Source organism: Martes martes (genome assembly GCF_963455335.1).
Source record: "Martes martes genome assembly, chromosome: 9".
NCBI lineage: Eukaryota > Metazoa > Chordata > Mammalia > Carnivora > Mustelidae > Martes > Martes martes.
Genome location: NC_137896.1, coordinates 22720325 through 22738952, shown reverse-complemented (window position 1 = coordinate 22738952; position 18628 = coordinate 22720325). Strand labels below are relative to the sequence as shown.

The 18628-nt window shown below is 46.4% G+C and overlaps 1 protein-coding gene across 1 annotated transcript; it reads right to left on the bottom strand.

The window, feature by feature from the left end:
* Window positions 1-14451: 14451 nt before the first annotated feature.
* Window positions 14452-18064, bottom strand: GDF5 (growth differentiation factor 5; the record flags this gene model as incomplete). Its single annotated transcript, XM_080814372.1, has 2 exons — window positions 14452-15326; window positions 17440-18064. The coding sequence occupies 2 exons, from the start codon at window positions 18062-18064 to the stop codon at window positions 14452-14454; spliced, it is 1500 nt and encodes a 499-aa protein (XP_080670498.1).
* Window positions 18065-18628: the final 564 nt, after the last annotated feature.

Below are 18628 nucleotides of genomic sequence, written 5' to 3'. Positions count from 1 at the left end.
TGCCCGGCAACGGCGGCGCAAGCGTACAGAGGCCGCCGCGCTCACGAGCGCGCGCTTTTCTTAGCTGAGCGCCAGGCTGCCTCTCAGGGCGCGCGCCTCCCGATCTCTCCAGTCTTCACCCCCACTACACGTCGCAGACGTTCAAGTCCTCTCCGCGGCACCTGTCCTCCTTGACCAGTGGCCTCGGGCTTTTCACAGCTGTCTCCTTATCCGCTCCGCTTCACCAGCCTCATTCCTCAGCGCCCCGTTGTCCGAACTTTTCCAGACTCTACCCCCATGGGAATCCCTCCCCTTTGTCAATGGGGGAGTTGGGGGGGGGGGAAGGACTTTGGGAGATCCCAACATTTTAAGGGCTCCCTAAGAAAAAGAGCCTGAGAAGGAGTTGTAGAGGAACACAGAGAGTGTTCAGCTGAATCCTGAAAGTCAGGGGAAGAGGGCTGTCATGGGCTGACCTGAGGCCTGAAGAGAACTTACGGGGTTTCTGACGGATGGGTGGTTTCATGAGAATATCTTTTGCCTATTGATAGGAAATAATTGTAAAGGTGAAGATACAGAAGAAAAAAATCAAGGATTCAAGAAGCTTCTTGAGGAGGTGGGAGAGAATGGCCTTGGCTGGAGGACCCCTTCCATCGTATCCCAAGAGCAGTAGAGGAGGAAAGGTGGGGGTGGATGCTCCCCGGGGTTGACAGAGCAGAGGGACAGGATGTCCAAGGACTTCCTTCTAGTCATTCAGTTAGCAAAGATGAATGTTCACTATGTGCTGGTTACAAGACAGGTGTGGATAATGGCTTTGTGCAGCTCCTAGATTGCTGGGGGAGGCATGCAAAAGTCTAGTAAACCAATGAAAAAATAAAGTAATTAAAACTTATTTTAAAAAATTATGGTGGGGCACCTGGGTGGCTCAGTGGGTTAAGCCTCTGCCTTCAGCTCAGGTCATGATCCCAAGGTCTTGGGATCGAGCCCCACATCGGGGCTCTCTGCTCAGCAGGGAGCCTGCTTCCCCCACCTCTCTCTCTCTCTCTGCCTGCCTCTCTACCTACTTGCAATCTGTCTGTCAAATAAATAAATTAAATCTTTAAAAAAAAAATTATGGTAAGTGCTTTGAAGGAAACAACAGATCTAAACTTGAAAACGACATCGGAAACTATACTTTAGCTAGTATGACCAGGTAAGGCCTCTCTGAGGAGGTGGCATGTAAGCTGAGACCCAAAGGATGAGAAGAAGCTGGCCATGGCAAGTGACTTTGAACCTGCTATTTTCTCAGCAAGTATTGGGGGATGAGAAAGGGAAAGAAGATTCGAGGAGAGTTCTGAAATGGGAAAGAATAAGGGTTTATTTAAAGCATCCAAAGAATTGGTTATTTACACCCAAAAAACAAAACCACTAATTCAAAAAGGTATATCCACCCCTTAGTTTATTGCAACATTATTTACAGTAGCCAACATATGGAAGCCACCTAAGTGTCTATCCATAGGTGAATGGATAAAGAAAATATGGTGTGTATATATATATATATATATATACATATATATATATACACAAAAAAATATGTTACTCAGCCATAAAAAAGAATGAAATCTTGCCATTTCTTTTTAAAGATTTTATTTATTTATTTATTTGACAGACAGATTACAAGTAGGCAAGAGAGGCAGGCAGGGAGAGAGAGGAGGAAGCAGGCTCTCCGCGGAGCAGAGATCCGATGTGGGGCTCGATCCCAGGACCCTGGGATCATGACCTGAGCCAAAAGCAGAGGCTTTAACCCACTGAGCCACCCAGGCGCCCCAAAATCTTGCCATTTTTGATAACATGGATAGAACTAGGGAGTATCATGAAAAGTGAAAAAAGTCTGACAGAGAAAAACAAATACCATATAATTTCACTTATATGTGGAATCTAAAAACAAAACAAATAAATAAAAAAGCAGAAACAGTCTCATAAACACAGAAAACTGGTAGTTGCCAGAGGGGAGAGGGGTGAGAGGATGGATAAAATAGGTGAAGGGAATTAAGAGGTACAAACTCCCAGTTATGAAATAATTCACAGAGATGAAAAGTACAGCATAGAGATTTAATACTATTGTAATAACTTTGTGTGGTGACAGATGGTAACTACACTGATCATGGTAAGCTCTGAGTAATGCATAGAGTTGCCAAATCACTGTGCTGTATACCTGAAACCAATATAACAGTGTGTGTCAACTATACTTAAATAGGGGGAAAAAAATAATAACCCAAAGAAAACCAGTGTGGCAGGGCTCCTGGGTAGCTCAGTGGATTAAAGCCTCTGCCTTCAGCTAGGGTCATGATCTCAGGATCATGGGATCAAGCCCCGCATAGGGCTCTCTGCTCACTGGGGAGTCTGCTTCCCTTCCTCTCTCTCTGCCTACTTGTGATCTCTGTCAAATAAATAAATAAAATCTTAAAAAAAAAAAAAAAGAGTACCAGTGTGGCATTGAAATTAATCTGAACTAATTTAATTTTTTTAAGATTTTTATGTATTTATTTGACAGACGAATCACAAGTAGGCAGAGAGGCAGGCAGAGAGAGAGAGGAGGAAGCAGGCTCCCTGCTGAGCAGAGAGCCCGATGTGGGGCTCAATCCCAGGACCCTGGGATCATGACCTGAGCCGAAGGCAGAGGCTTTAACCCACTGAGCCACCCAGGCGCCCCTAATCTGAATTAATTTAAAGAGATAATTAAGATAGGCAGAAGCTTGGGCACCTGGGTGGCTCAGTGAGTTAAAGGCTCTGCCTTCAACTCAGGTCATGATCCCAGAGTCCTGGGATCGAGCAGGGAGCCTGCTTCCCCCTCTCTCTCTGCCTTCCTCTCTGCCTACTTGTCATCTCTGTCTGACTTGTGATCTCTGTCTGTGAAATAAATAAAATCTTTAAAAAAAAAACAACAAAAAAAAGATGGGCAGAAGCTAACTTATGCAAGGACTACTAGATGAAGTCTGTATTTTATTCTAAGTATAGTTGGAAGCCATTAGAGGATATTAAGCAGGGGACAACTAACTGGCCCATGTTTAAGAAGCTGATGCTGAGGGCTTCCTGGGTGGCTCAGTGGGTTGGGCCTCTGCCTTCAGCTCAGTTCATGGTCTCAGGGTCTTGGGATCGAGCCCCGCATCGGGCTCTCTACTTAGCGGGGAGCCTCCTTCCCCTCTCTCTCTCTGCCTGCCTCTCTGCCTACTTGTGATCTCTGTCTGTGAAATAAATAAATAAAATCTTCAAAAAAAAAAAAAAGCTGATGTTAACATAGGTGGATCAGAGAGTTAAATGTGAAAATGGAAGACCAGTTAGTAGGCTAATAGTATTCAAACATTAATGATTTTCGTTTGTGAATTTAGTTTTGTTTTTATACAGAATAGAAAGATTTCCCTCATCAGTCTTCCATATGAAGGATTTTATAAGCCAAAGTGAAGATGCTGCTTTCTGCTCTCGAGTCTGTAGCTTATATATGTATTACTGAAAAACAATGGTATAGTGCTCCTACATGTACCTTAGGACATGTGGTATCACATATTAAAAAGAGACAAGAGGGACGCCTGGGTGGTTCAGTCAGATAAGCAACCTACTTTTGATTTCAGCTCAGGTCATGATCTCAGGGTTGTGAGATCAAATCCCACATTGGGCCCCATGAACAGTGAGGAGTCTGCTTGAGATTCTCTCTCCCTCTCCCCCTCCCCCCACTCACTTCTGCAAGTGTGTGCACATGCTCTCTCTCAAATAAATAAATAAAATCTTTAAAAAAAAAAAAAGAGATAAGAGAGACATTCTTGTTAATCAGATTCAAGAAGCAAATGTTAGGGGCAACTGGCTGGCTCAGTCAGAAGAATATGTGACTCTTGATCTCAGGGTTGTGAGTTTCAGCCCCACTTTGGGTGTAGAGGTTACTAAAATAAATAAACTTTAAAAAAAAAAAAAAAGAGGTGCCCGGGTGGCTCAGTTGGCTGAGCATCTGCCTTTGGCTCAGCTCGTGATCTTGGGGTCCTCAGGTGGAGCCCTGCATCAGGCTTCTTTCTCAGCAGGAGGTCTGCTTCTCTCTTTCTCTCCCTCTCCTTCTATTCCTCCCCATTCCTCATTCTCTCTCTCTCTCAAATAAATAAATAAAATCTTTTTAAAAATGTAATAAAAAAGCTTTGCAAATAGGCCAATAAATAATTCACACAAAAATGATGACCTAAGATGTTGGGCACAAGAGGGAAAAAAAAGATTGATATTTAATTTCCTTTCTGATGATTTCTATTTTCTCTGTGAACTAAGGGAGAGAGATTTCCTACTCAGAGGACGCAGATGGCGTGGAGACTATGGAAAAGTGGAAAGAGTTTAAAGTTCAATAGAGAACAAAAGAAAAAGGGGCCAGTTGAAACGTGGAGGATCTACTTGAAGTTGGTAAATCTTCATTTTTTAAATTTTAATTTACTAATGAATTTTAAATTAAAAGGTGATGCATGATCACATTCTCTTCTAAAACTTAGCATGTTAGGGTTCCTGGGTGGCTCAGTGGGTTAAAGCCTCTGCCTTCAACTCAGGTCATGATCCCAGAGTCCTGGGATCGAGCCCCACTTCGGGCTCTCTGCTCAGCGGGGAGCTTGCTTCCTCCTCTCTCTCTCTCTGCCTGCCTCTCTGCCTACATGTGTCAAATAAATAAATTTTTTAAAAATCTTTTAAAAAATAAATAAAAAATAAAACTTATCATGTTACAGATAAATCTAAAGTTCCATTTACCTGTGCCTTGTATCCCAATTCTTTCCACCCTCTCTAAAATTGAATTTCCTTCTAGGGGCGCCTGGGTGGCTCAGCGGGTTAAAATTGAATTTCCTTCTAGATATTTTGTATTGTTTTCACATACATATACATATTCCTTCAGAAAATATATCACTCTGGCTGGTGTGGGTTGTCTTTCTTTCTTTCCTTCTTTTTTTTTAATTAATTGACAACATTTTTATGTTTTATTTTGCTTCTTCCTTTTTTTCACTCAACAGTTTTTTTATTCTATGTATGCTGCTCTCTAAAGATCCAGTTCAGGTCTTTCTAATAGCTGTTCTATCATGTAATATAGTTGACAGATGTTTGTTTCCTTTTTGTTCTCATTGTTTCTATGACCAGTGTTTCCATGAATATTCTTGTACATTTAAGACCAAAACTTTTAATAGCACCAATTGTCTCTTTTTTTCTTCAAAATCATTTGCCAGCTTGGAATTAGCAGAGGAGAGAGCTGATAGTTGGATTTATTAAAGGATTATGGTTCTTCCAGGTCATGGAATGGATGTCATCAGCACAAAGAGAGTGATGATATTGTTAAGAAAGAGGTTCAAGGGGTAGGCCAGGAAATCTATATGGTAAAGGATTTAAAGAAAGGAAGAAGCTGTTAAGAAAGTGGCCTAAGTAAAGGAGAGGTAGAAATCCCTGGGGAAGAGGTCTTCAAAGAACTGAGGGCCCACGTTTCAGGAGTGTCATCTATATAGACATTTAGGTTACCTCAGATGGTGGCTGGATTTAGAATGAAGAGGCATATTCTATGTCTGATGCCAAAGTCTAAGAGAGTGTCTGAGTTTGGAAGTAGCATGAACACAGAGCATGAGCCACGAAGAGGGGTAATGGATTGAAGATGGTACTGGAGACCAAGCAGATGAAGACTCCTCAACTGCCAATCTTAACACTTGAAGGGTGTAGAATAATGACAAGCACCATCCCAGAGAAGAAAGTCTACAGGGGAAATAATAGAAATACTATTCAAAGAGGAAGGCCAGGTTTCAGTTAAGACAGAAAGTAGAAGGAAATTTCTGGGAACAGGCTGAGGGTAGAAACAAGTTTATCTTTCTTGAAACCCATGGAGATGGCAGGTTCCATAAGGCCCTTCACAGTGCTCCTCCCCCTGCTCCTTGGTCTCAACTCTCTAGGCTGCTCAACTTCTCTCCACCATCAGGGCTTGTCAGCAACTTGTGCCCCAGCAATCTCCATTGTTCTCCCAAAGCTCCCTCTCTCTGTGTTTCATCTTTCTCCACGCTGCCTCTACCCCTGAGGATTCCCACGCCTCCACATAGAGGCTCCACATTGAAATTCAGTCATTCATTAAAGAAATGTATTTGCTGAGCGTTTACCATGATGCAAGCTCAGATCTAGATGCTGACGATACAATAGAAAATAAACGGTCCTACTCTCGTGGAGTTTATAGTCCAGTGAAAGGAGACAAACAGGCAAATAAATAGATATAATCTAATCTCAAGTATTGGTAAGTGCTAAGCAGGACAAGAATAAAAAGTAATAGAGCAGGTGTTATTTTAGCCGGGATGGTCAAGCAGGACCTCACTGAATTTGATCAGGAGTGTGAATGAAATGAGAGCGTGATCCATGTAACTATCTCCGAAAAGAGCATGTTGGGCAGAGAGAACAAGTGCAAAGGTCCCACTGTGGGAGAATGCTTGGTGTTTCCAAAGAAGAACCAAAAGATTATTATGGCTTCAGCCAAATGAATAAGTAAAAGTAGGAGATGGAGTTGGTAGGCGATGGGGTTGATAAGGTGGCAATAGAGCCAGATCCTGGGGGACTTTATAGGCCATGGTAAAAACTTTGGATTCTATTCCAAAGTGTGCTAGTGTAGGTATAAAAAATCATTGAAAAGATATACAAGAAATTTGTCATGGTTGTTGATTGTGAGAAAGAGGACTGGAGGACTAGGAGGTTAGGTATGAAGAGTAGACACATTTTTCACTCTGTATCCTTTTGTCTCATTTGAAGTCTGACCATATCTATGTAACTACCTTTTAAAACTGAAATAGGGGCACCTGGCTGGCTCAGTGGGAGGAACATATGACTCTTGATCTCAGGGTTGTGAGTTTGAGCCCCATACTGGGTGTAGAGATTACTTAAAAGTAAAATCCTTAAAAATAAAATAAAATAGGGGTGCTTGGGTGGCTCAGTTGGTTAAGCATCTGACTCTTGGATTTGGTTCAGGTCACGTGGGCTCAAGCCCTAACTTGGGCTCCCTGCTCAGCAGCGAGTCCACTTCTCCCTCTCCCTCTGCCTGCCACTCCCTTTGTTCACACTCTCTCTTTCTCTCTCTCTCCCTCATAAAAATAAATAAAATCTTTTTTAAAGAAAAGATTCTCTCTCTCCCTCTCTCTCTCTGCCTCTTCTCCTCCCACTCTCACTCTCTCCCTCTTTCTCTAAAGTGATAAATAAATCTTTAACAAATAAATAAATAAAAGAAGGGCACCTGGGTGGCTCAGCTAGTTGAACATCCAGCTCTTGATTTTGGCTCAAGTCATGAGGGTGGTGAGATTGAACCCCACGTCGGGGCTCCACACTCTGCTGGAAGTTGAGGATTCTCTCCTTCTGCCCCTCCCCCCATTTGCTCAAATACTCTTTCTCTCTTAAAGTAAATAAATAAATCTTAAAAATAAAATAAAATTGAAATAAAAACATTCATGTTACTCTCCAAATCCTATTCTGCAAAAAAAAATTTTTTTTCCCTCATTGGTTTTATGGAAAACACAAAGAACTAGAACTTGGTCCTTGCCCTCAAGGTTATTACAGTTAGGAGTGGCGGGGGGGGGGGGGGCGGGTAGGTATAATACATATTCACAATTTTTTAAAAAATGCAAAAGTATGAAGTTGGACTCCTCTCTCACACCATATGGAAAATTAACTCAAAATAGATCATAGACCTAAATGTAAAAACTGAACAATAAAACTCTTAGAAAAAAAAACGTAAAAGTAAATCTTTATGACCTTGTGTTAGGTAAAACCTTAGATATAACACCAAAAGCACAGATGACAAAAGAAAAAATAAGTTGGAACACATAAAAACTTAAACTTTTGTGTTGCAAAAAAATACCATCAGGAAAGTAAAAAGATTCAGAATGGAAGAAAATGTTTGCAAATTAGGTATCAGATAAGGGACTTGTACCCAGAATATACAACGAACTCTACAACTCAATAATAAAAAAGCAAACACCCAATTAAAAATGGGCAAATGATTTGAATAGAAATTTCTCCAGAGAATATCTACAAATGGCCAATAAGCTAATAAAAAGATTATCAACATCAATAGTCATTAGGGAACTGCAAACACACATACATATACATACACACATATGCACCCGCAATGAGATACCATGTCACACAACCACTAGATGGCTATAAGCAGGCAGACATACAATACAAAGTGCTAGCAAGGACGTGGAAAAACTTGATCCCTCATACATTAGTGATGGAAATGTAAAATGGCACAGCTGTTCTGCAAAGAGTCTGGCTGTTCCTCAGAATGAAAACACAGAATTACCATATGACCCACTAATTCCATTCCTAGGTCAAAATTAAAACATATGTCCACACAAAAACTTGTACATGAATGTTTGTCACTGCATTATTCAAAATAGCATAAAAAGGTGAAAACAACCCGAATGTTCATCAACTGATGAATGGATAAATAAAATGTGGTCTTTTGAGAAAATGGATTGTTATTCAGCAATAAACAGGAATGAACTGCTGGTAAGAGCTACAATATAGATGACCCCGGAAAACAGGCTAAGTGAAAGAAGTCAGTCACAAGAGGCTACATATTGTATGATTATGGTTCCATTTCTCTGAAGTGTTCAGTCACCCCCTTCCATGGCCAATTCCTGGACTTTATTACTGGAATTGTTTTAATTCTGAAATTTTCAATTTATGCCATTCTGTGTTCTTACCATCCTATTCTTTCAGCTTTCGTTTATTACTTCTAGTACACCTGTGTCATTCTACCCCATGGAGACCTCCAGACTTTTTATCTCTTCTCTTTATACTCTGTCAACCCTCTCCTCGCTATACGTCTATGTAGCTCAGACCATATGGTCTATCACTCCAATTGATCTCGTACCAATAGTAACTCTCTTACTCAAACATCTTTCTATCCTGTCCACCTAGAAAGACTCCAACCCTGTAATTGTTCATGTATTCCATGCCTGCATCCAGATTATTGAGTATTATTGCAGAAAATCATACAAGTACCACCAAATAGGGTTATCTACTTCTATTATGCTCAACTCAGCTTGCTTTCTCTAGGATTGCTATTCATAACTGTATTAATTTCATAGGGCTACCATAACAACAACAACAACAGTAAAACACAAACCAGGTGGTTTAAAACAATGAAAACATATTGTTTTGGCTAGAAGTCCAAAATTAAGGTGTTGGCAGGACCATGCTCTATCTGAAGGGAAGGATCTTTTCTTGCTTTTTCCTAGCTCTGGCAGGTGCCAACAATCCTTGGTGTTTCTTGGTTTACCACTGTTTAATTCCAACCCCTTCATCTGTCATTTCATGATCTTCTTCTTTTTTTTAAATAAGATTTTATTTATTTATTTGACAGACAGAGATCACAAGTAGACAGAGAGGCAAGCAGAGAGAGAGGGGGAGGCAGGCTCCCTGCTGAGCAGAGAGCCCAATGTGGGGCTCGATCCCAGGACCCTGGGATCATGACCTGAGCCGAAGGCAGAGGCTTTAACCCACTGAGCCACCCAGGCACCCCCATGATCTTCTTCTTATCTGCCTGTTTGTGCGTCTCTTCTTTTCTAAGGACTCCAGTCATATTGCATGAGACACAGCCTAATGACCTCATCTTAACTTGATTATGTCTGCGTAGACCTTTTTGCCAAATACAGTCATATTCACAGATACAAGGGTTAGGGCTTAAACATATTTTTTTGAAGGACACAGTTAAACCCATGACAGGAGCCTTTTCCACATCCCTCAAACCTTGATTCTGACCCCTTCTTACTGTCTCTGAACAGACAGCCTCAACTCCTACTTCACAGAGAAAATAGAAATTAGAAGCCATCAGAATGAAACTTGACTTCCCACCTCACAACCAACAAACCTGCTTTTATCATATGAGTGTATCCCTTCTTCTTATCATTTCATTAAAGAATTGCTGCTTTTCCTACTTTTTTAAAGATTTTTTATTTATTTATTTGACAGACAGAGATCACAAGTAAGCAGAGAGGCAGGCAGAGAGAGGAAGGGAAGCAAGCTCCCCGATGAGCAGAGAGTCCAATGTGTGGCTTGATCCTAGGATCCTGGGATCATGACCTGAGCCGAAGGCAGAGGCTTTAACCCACTGAGCCACCCAGGCGCCCCTGCTTTTCCTATTTAAATTTAATCTCTTAAGAGTTCTTCAGGGTGCCTAGGTGGCTCAATCAGTTAAACGTCTGCCTTCAGCTCAGGTCATGATCTCAGGGTCCTGGGATTGAGCCCCACATCTGGCTCCTTGCTCAGCGAGAAGCCTGCATCTCCCTCTGCCTCTGCCTGCCGCTCCCATTGCTTGTGCTCTCTCTCTCTCTCTGTCAAATAAATAAATAAAATCTTAAAAAAGAGTTCTCCAAACTTGACACGTCCGAATCGGATTTCATCATCTTCCTCTCGAAAATGTGTTCCTCCTTCTGTGTTCTCTTTCATTGTTGTTCTTGAATGGCATACCTTCCACCCAGTTGCCCAAGTGAAAAAACCCCACAGGATTCACCCTTGACTTTGCTTCTCCCTTACTCTGTCCATCTCAACACTCCTCAAGTCCTGCCTAACAGAGCAAACGACAACTTCCTTGGGTTTGTACACTACCTGTCTATGAATGAAGCCCACACTTAATATTTGCACTTAGGCACCCACATTATATTTGTTGATTCAATCCAGTTCACAGCTGCCTGTAATACTATCTCTTTCCCATCTGAAGTTGTGAAATCCCATTGTTTTACATACTGTACTTGTATGGTCAGTTTTGTGCATTCTGATGGACGATTCGAAATTTCCCCTTTATTTCATCTCTTTTGATTCAGCCTATTATATCATCATACTAGCATTCTTTGGGGTCTTTATTTTCTCTTTCATTCACGCATGGAACTTGAGGGCCTGGTCATTGCCAGATAAGAGAAGTCAGGTAGAGTGCTAAGCACAGTATTCTGGCACATAATAGGCTCTTGATAAACATTTACAATTGTGATTGTTATTATTATCCCAACCCTCAGCACAGAGTCTGGGCCATAGCAAGCCCTCAATAAAATCTTATTGATTAACAAATGAATGAATGGATCAAAGGTTGTTGGAATGAATAAACATCCCCTCTCCCAAATCCCAGGCCCATTAAATTTGATATTATTATCCCTCTTTTACAGACAGAGAAACTGAGGCTTAGAGAGTTTCGGCTGGAAAGTGATGAAACCAGAACTGGAACGCAGATCGGCCTGACTCCCAAGCATAAGGGACTCACCCTTCCTTACTGTGTTTCCTTACAAGTGTACACAGAACCAAAAAACTAGTTGTAGAGTCCGAGTGAAGTCCAAGAGGTGTTCCAGGGTTGTGTGTCCAAACCCTAGAAAAGCCGAATCCCCCTCCCATGTATGGCCCTGGGACATAGGGATGTGGAAAGGGCTAAGAGATGACATCAGAGCACTAGGAGCCTCACTTCTTTCCACCCCTATGGACCTCTCATCTTCCCTGTCCCAACCTATATGCTTAGCTATTTGTCCCCAGAAGCTAACATATTGTGTATCCCCAAGGAGAAACTTTTAGGAACAGAAAGGCAAGGCTTATGCCAGGACTGGAGTCAGTGGCATGGGGGGCCCAGAGAAGTAGCAAGAATGGAACAAAGAATGCTAAGACCCGCAGGAGGCCTGTGTTACCTCTCTGGACGTCAGCTTCCTCATCTATAAAAATGGGGGGGTGGGAGTGGAGGGTAATAGTCCTTTCCCTACCTGCTTCACAGGACTGTTGGAGACACAATAATGATAACGTCTAATATTTATTGAGTGCCACCACTAGGCTGGTCATTGTGTTGAGTGTCTTTCATATCCGCACAGTTAGCCCTATGAAACAGGCATATTGTCTACCCCTCCCCCCTCCTGACTTCCACCCCCACCCCAACCCCGGCAAATGAGGAAACCAAGGTTCTTGGAATTAAGTTACTTGCCCAAGGCCTCTAACTCTAAGTGACAGATCCGAAATTTGAAACTGGGCTGCCTTTTGAGCCATTCAGAGCTGTGAGCATGTTTGTGAACCTCAGCAGAGAGCCTGTTTGTGAACCCCAAGAATGATACACGCTTGGTGCCCTCTGGCACACAAGTGTTCCATACAAGTCCGTAGCTTGTTTCGATGGGGACTGGAGGTGGATTCCCAGGTAGATATTGTTGTCCAGGGAGGAAGCTGATGGGATGGTTAGGGTAGAAGGACTGTTTCCCACACTGGTCTGATTGGATTCCCATAGTCTGGGGAGGGAAGAGGGGAGGGCACGCAGTCTGAGTGGCTCTTTTCTGAAAGCAAGTTCCAGAGCAGCTTGAGGTGGGAGAGGAAGCTCCTAGGTACCAAGCCAGACCACAACAGTCAATGCAGTGCTCGGGCCTGCAGCAGGACGAGCACGGGGGCTGAGATGACAGGAACCCCCCTCTGACAGGGCTCAGGCAGGGTGCTGCTCCAGGCTGTCAGACTTCCCAAGAAATAAAGGACACACAGACCAGGAAATCAGTGCATGTAGGAGCCAGCCCCACCTGTGACCTTTTCATCCTCCGCCTCTCCATCTCTCCCCTGGATTTCCAGGCCCCCTGCTTCTACACTGGTCTCCCTGTGTCCACAGCCCCCTGGTTGGCTTCCCCTGCACCGCCCCCAGGCCCGCTCTCCCCTCACACCAGAACTCTGTCTGCTGTGGCAGCTCCTTTGTTTACTGCCAGAGCTCGCAGGCCTGCCACCAGCCAAACACAACGAAGCCTGGCCAGGGAGGGCTAGGCTCCAGGTGCAGACTGGCCCCTCAGGGACAGGTAATGGCCTCCAAGCCAGGGAGGGAGCTCAAAGGTAGGCTGCCCCCTGTGCTGGGCTCTTATTTCAGGTCCTGACAACCCAGGTTTCAGGCCTAGAGGGAAGGGACACAAGATCTGCCCATAGCTGGGCAGGAATCCCTACTGTTGAAACAGCTTTGGCTAGGAGCCCTGGGAATCAAAGACCCAGCTGGAGAGAGGTGGGGAAAATGTTGAGGCCCCCTGGGTGGGAAGCAGAGGCCTAGACTCCCTTCCCCTGGTCCTCCCTCTCTTCAGCCAGGCAGAGTCTGGTCCAGAGCCCTTATAACAAAGATTTGCATGCCCAAATTTCCCAACCAGAGGGCTCTGTTCCCCTCCCAAGCGTTCATGCCTCATGCCCTCTATGGATTCTAGTGGTTAAAGGAAAGTGGGCATCTACTCTGGGCCAAGCCCCAAGCTGGAAACATTGTCAGGATGTGTCTGGCATCAGTCTGTCTAAGGTTAGTGGGGAGGTTACTTATCTAATATATGATTAGGTATTTGTATAATATATAATGTAAAAGGGAGGGACTCCAGCTGTTGCTAGAGGTGGAGTGATGGGTAGGAGGTGATAGATGAGCAGGAGGACTGGTAAAGTTATCAAAATGGAGGGTAGCAGGGCCACAGACAAGATGGTTCAAGGAACAGTGGTCAGTAGCAAAAAGAAGATGCAAAAGGAAGGAGGAGATCCCTGGCAGCCCAAGTTCCCCACTGAAAGGTAGAGAGCTCTCTAAATGGTGGGTATGTGGGGGAGTGGGCGCAAATAGGTGAATGAAGTGGGGATGATTTTAGAGGAAATGAATTTCCCAATTTCCCTCCCATGTAGGAATCCATTTCGAAGGCAACAAGCTTGACTAAGGAATGTCAAATCTGTTGCCAGGCCCCAGAGGAGCAGACAAGAGCTCCAGACCAACGGGTCTTTGGAAGGAACTGGAATGGGGTTAGAGGTAGCACTGGCCCTACTCAGCCTGTACCCTCCCATTTTGCTTCAGGCAACGCACCTCCCTTCCCTGGGTCGGTCATTCTTTGAGGGGTCCCTGGGTCCCCTGGAGTAAACAAGAAATTTGCCACAGTTTTAGTAACAGTTTTGCTTTTTATCTCGTCAATGTACATTTTCATCTAACAGTCTAACAGCCTCACACTCCTCACCCCGGCCCAAGCCCTCACCCCCTCCTGCCCACCCCTGCCCAATCAGCATCTCATCTGCCCCAGCAGCAGGAAGTCACCAGGCACAATGGTGATTCAAAAGAGAGGGCGGCACCTGTGGGCTCTCCCAGGAGGAGCCCTCCCTGGAAAGTCTGGAAACCAGAAAGGCCCAGGTAAGGAGAGGTTGAGGGCTGAGTCTCATCGGAAAGCAAGGTCTCCTGGGTCTCAGTCCCATTCGGAGTCTGTCTCCCTGGGTCTGTCCCTGTCAGTCAGAGCAGCAGAAGGGCAGAAATCCTCAGACAAGGGGACTTGCAGCTAGAAGGGAACCTTGAACCCAGTCCCACTCAGAGAGTAAGAGCAAGGCTGTTGGGAACCCCCTATCATGAGAGGCGATGTAGAAGCTCCTGGCTGCTGCTTCCCAGGTTCTCTGATTCTGGGAGTGCCGGGACGGGCTCTTGTGACCAGCATCCTGGGACGTGCCACCCAGGAAGACAGAGGGCCAGTGCTGCTACCTACAGCCACAAGACTCCACAACCATGTCCTCATACTGCTTATAGACCACGTTGTTGGCGGAGTCAATGAAGAGGATGCTGATGGGACTCAGGCGTGTGGGCACACAGCAGGTTGGCGGTGTGGACTCAGGGTCCATGGAGTTCATCAGGGTCTGGATGACTGCGTGGTTCGTGGGCTCCAGGTGGGAGCGCAAGGGGAACTCACACAGCCCCTCGCAGTGGAAGGCCTCGTACTCAAGCGGTGCGATGATCCAGTCATCCCAGCCCATGTCCTTGAAGTTGACATGCAGCGCCTTCCGACTGCAGCGGGCCTTGGGGTTCTTGCTGGGCCGTTTGCCCTGGCGCGTGGCCAGCGGGGCCCGTCTTTTTCGCCGCTGGCTGAACAGGTACTCGTACACAGTCTTATCATCTTGACCCGAGCGGGCCTTAATCTCATTAAAGAACAGGTCCCGTTTCTTGGTGCGGCCAAACACCAGGAACAGGGCCTTCTCGTGGACCTGCCTGGCAGCCCGGTCAAAGCCCAGGCCACGGAGGTCCACGGCCCGGCCCCGTTCCCAGGCCTCCAGCTCCAGGCACAGCTGGGCCGAGTTCTTAAAGTTTCGGAAGAGCTTCCAGATGTCGAACACCTCCCAGCCAGATCCGTCCAGGCCTGGCACGGAGCGCACATCCAGCAGGGCTGCCGGCTGCCGGCCGCTGGGGCAGCTGGACAGCTTCAGCTGGGCAGCCCGCCCGATGCCGGGGGCCACTGGCTTGGCCGTGTCCGAGGGCTTCTTCCGCAAGATCCGCAGCTCGGCCCCTAGCAGCCCATCCTTCTCCAGGGCACTAATGTCAAACACGTACCTCTGCTTTCTGACCACAGGACCTCGGTCATCTAGAGAGAACACCCAGAAGTCATTCCCTGCAACCTCACCAAGAAAGCCAGCCACCTCGGGGCCTCAGGGGAGGGCCACGGCTCTCTCCCCTCCGGAGACAGCTTTCTTTAACCTCTCCCCGACTCTGACAGAGGCCAAGACCCAAACCACCGAGAGCCTTTTTCAAAATAAGGGAGCTTCCTAAACGGCAGAGCAAGTAGGTTTGTTTCTCCGTAGATGTGACTGTGGTGATTTGAGCAGTTCCGGGTGTTTGTGTCAAGGACAATGCATATCAGACATGCCTCAGCCTTAGAACTGCAGCTTCCTCTCCCTCCCCATCTCTTATCTTATATGATATCTCGTAGGAGAGATAGGTGGGTATTATAATGAGCCCTATTTTTTCCAGAGAAGAACCTGAGGCTGAGAGGAGTTAGGTAACTTGCCCCAGATCTCCCAGCTAGGAAAAAGCAGAATTGGAACTACAGTCTAGAACTTTTTATACCCAACTCTGAGCTACTCCCACTACACCTTAAGGAAGATCTTGGTGTTCTCATTCTACAGATGCAGCACAGGGAGGGCAAGTGACAATCCAATTTCCCCGGCTTCCTAGTCTAATGATCTTGTTGTGTACATGTCTTACCCTGCTGGGTGTATGAGTGTGTGTGTGAATGACAGTTGGGGTGTGTGTGTGTGTGTGTGAGCGTACAATCGGGCTTAAATGTGAATACGAAAGGTAAAGTATAGTAAGTGACGAGTGTGTATGATTGTGCTTGTGTGAATATTTGAAGGATATGTACGTATATGTGTGTATATGTGTAAGATGATGCTGTATGTACATGTAAGAAGGTGTGTTTTTACATGTGTACATGTGTGTGTGATTCAGCATGTATGTATAAATACAAGGCTGTGTGTGTGTGTGAGAAACTCTGTAGTGTGTCCAAATCAGCATGCCCTCCTTCCTAAATACCAATTTGCCATTGGGAAGCATTCATACATTGCTCTAGAAGGTGACTAATTAGGCCTTTAAACTCCCCATCTCCCCCTCTGCAAGCTCCCTTAGAGCTGGGGGGCACAAGGACTTATTTTATGAGCCCCCAAGGGGTCACAGCTTTCCCTGGCTGGGCAGGCAGCCAGGCCACCTCCCCCACCCCAGCCAGACCTGCTGCCTCCCGCTTCCTCCCACCCTGTCATTCCCCCACAGGCCAGCTCTAATGAGGAGCCTCTCCCCATCTCTGGCCCCTCCCCCACCCTGCCAGCCGAGGTCCTAAGCCTCCCAGAACCAGAGCATAAGAGCTATGAGCAACCCTGGCAATGAGTAATCCATCTCCCTCTTCACACTTACAGGGAAACTGAGGCCCTGAGAAGGGAAGGGTCTTGCTGAGATCACATAGCAAGTGGAGGGGGAAAAGCCAAAACAGTAATGCTAGGTGAACATAGAGTGAGGTGAGGGGAATGGATACCCTCCCGGGTTGACGATAAAAATGATCTGTGTTTAGGACAGCACATAAAGTGTTCATTTTTGAAGGACTCTCAGAAATCACCCAGTCCACCCCTGCCATCGAGTTGTGCAGATGGGGAAACCGAGACCTCAAAGGAAAAAAGAACTCTCTCAGGGTCACATTGCAAGTTAGACCCTAAGTCTGCCACACCCCCACACCATATATTTAAATGTCATTCCATGATTCCAAGATGCCCCATTTACTGCCTTCACCCATCCCACCTCCTCTGTCCCCTAACCTGAAGGCAAATTTGCAGAGCCACGGGTTATCTGGAGAGCAGTTTCTCTCCCTGCCACCTGAGAAAACCTACAAACCTCTGGAGCCTGGAAAGTCTGGCCAACCCACCTCGGAACAGAGCAGGGCCTGGTAGGAGCCTTAAAGTGTGGTCCCCAACTCTGCTACCAACTGGCAGGTCTTGTCTCTTGTCAGGGCTTCAGTAACCCCCTCTGCACCTTGCAGGCATTGGCTCTGACCCGGCCTGGGACCGGGCATGTGGGAGGTAAGTCCCAGACACCACCCCAGGCCGATGCACATAGTCTCTCCCACCGGTGCAGCGTCGGGGCTCTGAAAGGCCCCTCCACGCATGCAGATGCCCCTCCCTCTCAGCCGAGCCCCTGCCACCCCACCCCCTCACCTTGCCCTTTGTCAATAAAGCTGGTGATGGTGTTGGCCAGGCCAGCCTCCAACTTCACGCTGCTGTTGCCTCCCTTTCTGTCAGCATCAGACAGTGTCCTGTACAGCGAGAGCATGTACTCGTGGGGCGTGATGGGGGGCGGGCGGAACGGCTCCTCGGGCTCTTGAGGGGGCCTGGTCTCCCTGGCCTTCTTCAGCAGGAAGGGGCTGGGGACAGATCCTGCCTTTGGAGGTGCCTTACCCCCAGGAAGCTGTCCTTTTGGGGTCACCGTCCGCGTTGCCGCCTGCTTTGTCTGGGGAGGGTGTCCTGGCTTGGGTTCAGGGCCGCCCGATCTTGGGGGCAGCTTTTTGGGTTCATCCTTCTTGGGCTGTGTCAGGCCTCCTGTCTGCCCAGTGCCCCCCTTTGCCCTGGCATTGGCGGCCCCCCCACCATAGCTGTGACCCCCTGGCCTAAAGATGCTCCGGGCCAGAGGGGGCCTCTCCTTGGCTTCTGCTTTGGCCAAGCCTGGCCTGGCCCCCTGGGGTCTCTGGCCCAAGTCAGGGGCACCCAACACAGTGCAGATGATTTCCAGGTCCAGCCAAGCCAGGTGCCAAAGCAAGAAAGTGAGGAGTTTGGGGAGTCTCATCCTCTGGCCAGCCTCTGAATGACACCAGAGAGAAGGACGGCAGCAGCGAAGGTGACTCTGGTCTGGCAGGAAAAACCATGAACGGAGTGGACCCTCAAAAGCAGCGGCAGCAGCGGGAGCAGCAGAAGGAAAGGCTTTCTCCTCAGTCTGAGACTCTTTAAGTCTGCCGGGCGTGTGTTTGTATCCAGTCCCATAGTGGAAATGCTCTCGTATCCAGACGTGCACCGTCTCCAGTCAGCAGCTGAAAATAACTCGTTCTTGAAAGGAGAAAGCCGACCGCCCCCTTTCTCCTGCACAACTGACTGAGGGCTTGAAGGAGGCTTGTATAAGGCTGAGGGATTTTTCCAAGAAGGAAGAATGGCGTAATGCTGCCTGTGTGCTCCAGTTTTTTTTTTTTTTTTAAGTTTTGAATCCTTTCCAGTGAAAATACTTCACACACACACACACACACACACACACACACACACGCCTGCAGGTGCTCAGAAAAATCTTTTACAAACCTGAACTCAGGAATTGGAAACGGAATTCCAACCCAAACCAATTTAATTACTCTCTGATGTCATG